Source organism: Camellia sinensis, chromosome 1 (genome assembly GCF_055761805.1).
Source record: "Camellia sinensis isolate YWXY chromosome 1, ASM5576180v1, whole genome shotgun sequence".
Classification (NCBI taxonomy): domain Eukaryota; kingdom Viridiplantae; phylum Streptophyta; class Magnoliopsida; order Ericales; family Theaceae; genus Camellia; species Camellia sinensis.
Genome location: NC_138961.1, coordinates 212,890,223 through 212,896,310, shown reverse-complemented (window position 1 = coordinate 212,896,310; position 6,088 = coordinate 212,890,223). Strand labels below are relative to the sequence as shown.

At 39.3% G+C, this 6,088-nt stretch overlaps 1 protein-coding gene across 2 annotated transcripts; it reads right to left on the bottom strand.

The window, feature by feature from the left end:
* Nucleotides 1-1,276: 1,276 nt before the first annotated feature.
* LOC145802160 (formin-like protein 6) lies at nucleotides 1,277-5,797 on the bottom strand. 2 transcript variants are annotated; one of them, XM_082894828.1, is made up of 4 exons: nucleotides 3,965-5,797; nucleotides 3,687-3,886; nucleotides 2,565-2,809; nucleotides 1,277-2,325 (listed from the first exon to the last, which is right to left on the bottom strand). In XM_082894828.1, exons 1-4 carry the CDS (start codon nucleotides 5,461-5,463, stop codon nucleotides 1,540-1,542), a joined length of 2,730 nt encoding a protein of 909 aa, XP_082750954.1. In that variant the 5' UTR covers nucleotides 5,464-5,797; the 3' UTR covers nucleotides 1,277-1,539. The 2 variants fall into 2 exon arrangements, with proteins under 2 accessions (XP_082750954.1, XP_082750959.1); XM_082894833.1 differs by having other exon boundaries at nucleotides 2,565-2,806.
* Between the last annotated feature and the right edge of the window lie 291 nt (nucleotides 5,798-6,088).

Sequence of the window (6,088 nt, the reverse complement as noted above, 5' to 3'; positions counted from 1 at the left end):
TCACCTTAGCATTCTCATCTCAGCAACACTTACTTTATCGACATGTTGTTGTTTGGTTGCCTAACACTTTGTCCCATACAACATCGTTGGTCTAATAACCGTTCTATAGAACTTACCTTTTAGTCTAGTGGGTATTCGTTTATTGCACAGTACCCCAGACGCACTTCTCTACTTAAGCCATCCCGCCTTAATCCTATGGGCCACATCCGTATCAATCTCCCCGCTGTTGTGATAATCGACCCTAAATAACAAAAATGTTCACTCTTAGGCAGTTCTCGGTTCTTAATCTTCACTTCTCTTCTGCTTTCATTGTTATCGTTACTAAATTTACACTCCTTGTACTTTGTCTTAGTTCTGCTTATCCGGAATCTTTTAGATTCAAGTGTTTTTCTCCAAATCTCTAGCTTTGTGTTAACTCATTCTCTAGTCTCATCCATTAACACGATATCATCTGCAAAAAGCATACACCATGGCACGTCATTCTGAATATTTCTCGTCAACTCATCCATAACTAACGTAAAAAGATAAGGACTTAAAGTAGATCCTTAGTGTAACCCTACAGTGATAGGAAATTCATTTGTCTCTCCAGCATACAATCTAATAGTGGTCACCACTCCTTCATACACGTCCCTAATCACATCAATGTTACATTTTGTCACTCCTTTCTTCTCTAACACCCACCATATTATATCCTATGACACTCTATCATATGCTTTCTCAAGGTCGATAAACACCATTTGAATGTTTTTTTTTTTTCTCTATACTTTTTTATTACTCTTCTCAACAGATAGATCGTTTCCATTGTTGACCTGCCAGGCATAAACCCGAATTGATTCTCTGACATCTCTGTTATATCTCCCAATCGGCGTTTCATCACCCTCTCCCACACTTTCATTATATGACGCATTAGTTTGATTCCTCTATAGTTGTTGCATTCAAAGATTTAATATTAAAAAAAAAATTTAAAATTAAAATTAATTTTTTTTGTTAATTATTAATAAAAGTATCAAGAAAAGGAAGACTACAACATTGCATGGCATCAAAACAGTATTTTCCCCAACCTGTGATTTGGGTTGAAGCAAAAACAAAGATTTTCTTTTATTGATTTGGCAATCCATGGTAGCTAATTGCTGGGGGTTGACTGTTGATTACCTTTGTTGTCTCCTTCATGTGATTCGAAACAACTATGCAAGGCTTGTTCTTGTTCATGTTTTTATTCGAAATGTAACCTTTGATTCTTTTCCCTTTACAGTTCCATTCTATAAACTTATAGTCATTTGGAAGAAAGCTAGGCATTTTAAACTGAATGTTATCCTTGTGTACATCACCCAGAATTCACTTTCACAATGAGAGGCTCTCCTTGTAGTGGTTTTGACTTACCTTATCATCCTACTCCTTCGACATACTTTCAACAAAAGAATGTAAATTCCCGTTAGGACTGCTACAATCAAAAGAGCTGTGGAATTGTGAGAGTATCACTATCAACTGCTATGATTATCCTCACAAGAAATTTCATTGCTTCACATTCTCATATTTTCATTATGATGAGCTTTCCTCATCCGAAGTGTCTTGTCTCACGTTGTATCTACTAAGGACAGGAAGAGATGCAGTTGCAGGAATCCGGAAGGATCTAGCAGAACCCACCATTGCGTCCTTCATCTTCCCTACTTCCTTGCAAACATGATCCAATACGGAGAGAAAATCTCTCACAATCATGAAAATCCTGAAAGGATGGGCTTCCTCTTTAGCAGTGTCACCATGAAAATACTCTGTGACCTCTTTCACTGAGGATAAGGCATTTCTTTCATCAGCCTTAATCCTAGTGATTTCCTCTTCAGCCTCTTTAAGAAACATTTTCATTGATTCGAAGAATTTCCCTTGCATATTTGGCTTCTCGAATTGCAAAACCACTCTGACTTTTTCAAGCCCCATTTCAAGCTTTGACACATAGCTGCTTAACACATCTGAGTCCATCCCTGCTGATTTTTTGACATTGCCAAGTTCTCTGCTTAAACCAGCAACGACTTGCAATCCTTGCTTCTTGAAATCATCCTCCTTCAATATAGAATTCATTTTATTTGGAAGGTTTTCAGCTGTAGGATCAGAAGCTGCACCTTCTGATCTGATGATCTCTTGGACCACAAAGTGGAGTAAGGTTGTCTTTCCATCTGTCCCCTTAATATCTACTAATTTTAGCAGTGTATCTAGTTTGAAAGCCGTAGCATCACCACGGTTGGTGCCAACATTCATTCTGTTTCCTGTCCTAAGAACAGCTTCAAGGAGTTTGAGGAATAACCGACTGTTCTTCAATTCCTCACTTGCTGCCTGGCAAATGTCATGCATGATGAACTAAGGTCAAAATTCCTTTAAGCGTAAATAGAACTTTGCATTCATATGCTTTTGTTGCTTTGAATATGCAGAGGTAACAGAAATAACAAATTTTAAGGAACAAATTTCCAGAGGTCAATGTTTGAAAAAACAAAAAGGGATTTAGATAGCAGAAACCTGATTGGGAGTAAAATTTGATCAAAAGAAATTGAGTTAGAAGTTTTATGCAAAGTTACCTCCAGGGTTTGAAAGGAATTCCTCAAAAACTTTACTTCTGTATCAAAGTTTGCTCTGTATAGCATGGCTTCAACTCTTTTAAAGGCAAATGGTATGTCAAGAACTGCCTTGAGAAATCTCTCTGCAGACCCTAATTTTGAGATTTCACCTTTGTAGTCTCTCAGTTTTATCTCTTCTTCTTTGGTTGGAGCCATCTTCACCAAATTTTCCAAAAGCTCAGCACTCAAGCCTTCTGGGTTACCTGCTGCACAACATACACTGCATGTGATGAAGCAATCTTACAATGCAAGATCCATCACAGAACAAGAGTGAGGGGCATAATTAACATTTTGTGGACATCTTATTTTCTTCCATCAGTTGTTTTTCATTCTTATTTACACAATATGTTGAAATTCTATTTGTTGGTATTGCATGCATAATGTTTTCTAAGATTAATTTCCACCAGGTTATAGATGATCATCATTGTTGCCATTGGAATGTTAGTTCTATGTGCCCTTATTTCACATCTCCTTGATTTATAAAACTAGTATAAAGGTATGTCCAACACATATCATATGCCATATGAATTATGAGTTCTTAGGACCATCAATAGCAGAAGGTGAAGATAGCTATCATGTGATCAAAGGTTTGACAATCTATCTTTAGTGAAACGCTCAACCATAATCATATCCAGCAGCGAGAATATCAGAAAGTGTTATGCTGATAACTCGATTTTCAAAACATAAGAAGATGAGTGTCAAAGAACATGTGTTCATATAATTTGACTATTTTAATGAACATCATGATTAATTAGCAAAAGAAGATTAATTGCATAAGTTGATACGCGTAAGTGTTGGTTTTTAATCATTTCTGTCAAGGACATTTAACTATTTGTTAGGGTGACATTTCTATAATTTTTCCATTTTGTTCTAAAAATAGACTTACAATTTAACAGTAGCACCACACCGATGAAATTTGTTCTTTGTTTATTTTGGCTTGTGTAATTAAGTCCCTAGTTATTCTATTTTCTTGGCTTAGGAGGAAATAAACCCTTTTTTTTTCTCCCTCTTTTCTGGCTAACCCTCCAGGACAAACAGTTCACTCTGCATTACGATTCAGGCATGATAAGAGTAATTACATACCGTCTAGAAGTGCTTCAGACACCTCATCTCGTGTCACATTCAGCGCTCGCAAGAGTATAGCCAAGTTCTGCGACTTCTTTGGGTCCAACACTCTGTTTTCACGTTCAACTGGAGGGAGAACTGATCTTCTAGTTGCCGCTTTTGGAACTGACTTCATGGAATTACATCCAAAAAGAGTCTCCATCATGTCCTCATCCAATCTATAAACAAGCCATAAATGTTTATGAGGTCACAGGTGGTACACAATTGTATTTATCAAGAATGTTCACTATACTTACTGAAAAGAGCTCGATTTCATCTGGTCCCACACCGTGATTCGATCCGAGGTCGCCCTTACTTTATCCCAATGTAGGGGTTTCAGCTTGGGTTTTAATCCGTCTGCATCATCAGCATCAGTCCTCTCGGAAGAACTGGCACCTCTATTTTCTTTCTCAACAGGCCTTGCTTTCTCAAACCCAGATTTGGCTTTGGAGTTGGGAATTGTTGATTGTGACTTTCTCAAATCTTTGGAAGATACCAAGGGGACATTTATTTCCAATCCTCCCAATTTCTGTGGTGTTGATAGTGGTGGCAGAGGTGGCGGCGGTGGTGGAGGGGGAATTGGGATTTTAGATGTTTGCACAGGTGGGTTGCTGATTGCCTGTAGACGTGTCATATCAGGCGGTGGCGGCGGTGAAGAAAATTTTGGTCTTTTTGGAGAATATGCAAATGTTGGTTGACTGTACTGAAGCCGAGGCTCTTGGGGCAAAGATTGAGGTGGTACTGGTGCTGGTGACGGCGGAGATGGAGGCGGCAGAGGTTGCCTGATTGATGGAATGATGATCTGTTTCATATCCGGGGATGAAACTGAAAGTCGCGATTTGGGTGAAGTTCTCTTAGAATGAGGATGAGAACTAGTGTTTGTGCGACTTTCAATTTTGGCTTGAGACACCAAGCTACTACTGTTATTGCTTGGATTTCTCAGACACGAACCGGGCGTGTAAAACTCCTCATCATTGCTCACAGTCGAGCACTGGGACGTGTAAAATGCCACCTCAGGACTCTCCTCCTCATCCGACGATGACATCGGTGGAGGCGAATTTATGGATGAGAGTGGTGGCTTTGCTAGTGGTGGAAGTGGTTGAAGCTCTGGACTCGGCCTATACCGATCTGATCTCTTCACAGAGCTCAATTTACGGTATGGAGACCTATTTGCTTCGTTGGTCTCAGTGACCGATGTCTGGGTCGATGGCTCAACAGTCCCAATGTAAAGAAAAGTAGATTGTGCCATTCTTGATTCATCTTGAATCCTCTGTGAATTGCCTCCAACGAGCTTTTGAGACTCTCCAGGGAGTTTTACTCTGTGCTTGTAGAGATAGAATGCCAATGCTGACAACATGCCGAGTGTGACAATCCCAACTGAGATTGCAATTGCCACTTTCTTGGCAGGCTTGGTTGGTTGGGTGGCAATTGGGTTTGCCACGGCTGTGGTGCCATTGATTGGGGGTGGTGGTGGTGGTGATTGGGTCTGATCCGGGGTCTGCCCGGTGGGCACCTCCGGGAAGAATGGCTGGTCAGGATTGGGAAAGACTTGACTGTCTGGGGGCGGCGGAGGCGGTGATTCCTCTGCCGGTGGCGGCGTGGAGGTTACCGGAAACAATGGCTCGTGAAGGATTCTTCTTGGTGTCAATTCTTGACCTACCAAATCTTGAATTGTTGCAGAGGCAGACACTAAAGACACAACAAGGGATAAAATGAGAAAGTGGCTCATATGGTGGTGATGATGATGAGCTTTCATGGCGTTTCTTTGTGGGTTTTTGCTATTATGTTTTTTTCTTTCACCCAATTCATCTTCTGGTTTTTTTGTCTTGCAATTTCAGTTGCCAAAGCTAAGCGAGAGAGAGGAGAGAGAGAACATAAAAGAAAACTAGAGAGAGAAAAGAAGCTTCTTTTTTGTGGCAAGATCTAGATGCTCTCTCTGGTGGATGACTTCAGCAGGTGCCGCATTGCCCTTTTTCTTTTTTCCATTTTTTTAAATAGAAAAAAACAAATTGTGGGGCCTGTGTGGGGAGGTTTCTTGAGGTAGGAATGCCACGTGGCAGCGAGCATCTATTTTTTTTAATTTTAATTTATTTTTTACCTTGTGCTTTTAGAGTTAGTGGATGATGATGACGACGACCATGAAAGTCGGTGAGGCTTATCCTTCTTTTGAAAATTACATATTTTAATTAAAAAAAAATCATTATAAATTATCATATTACTCTCTTTATTTTTTATATATTTTTTCATAAAAAGTTACTAAGGTCTTATTTATTATTCCTTAAAAAATTTAAAAAGTCATTATTTTATTTAAGTCATATCATTTCTCTATCACATCACTTCAAACTCAACTCATACCCAACTCATATTTCATAAAAAATCAA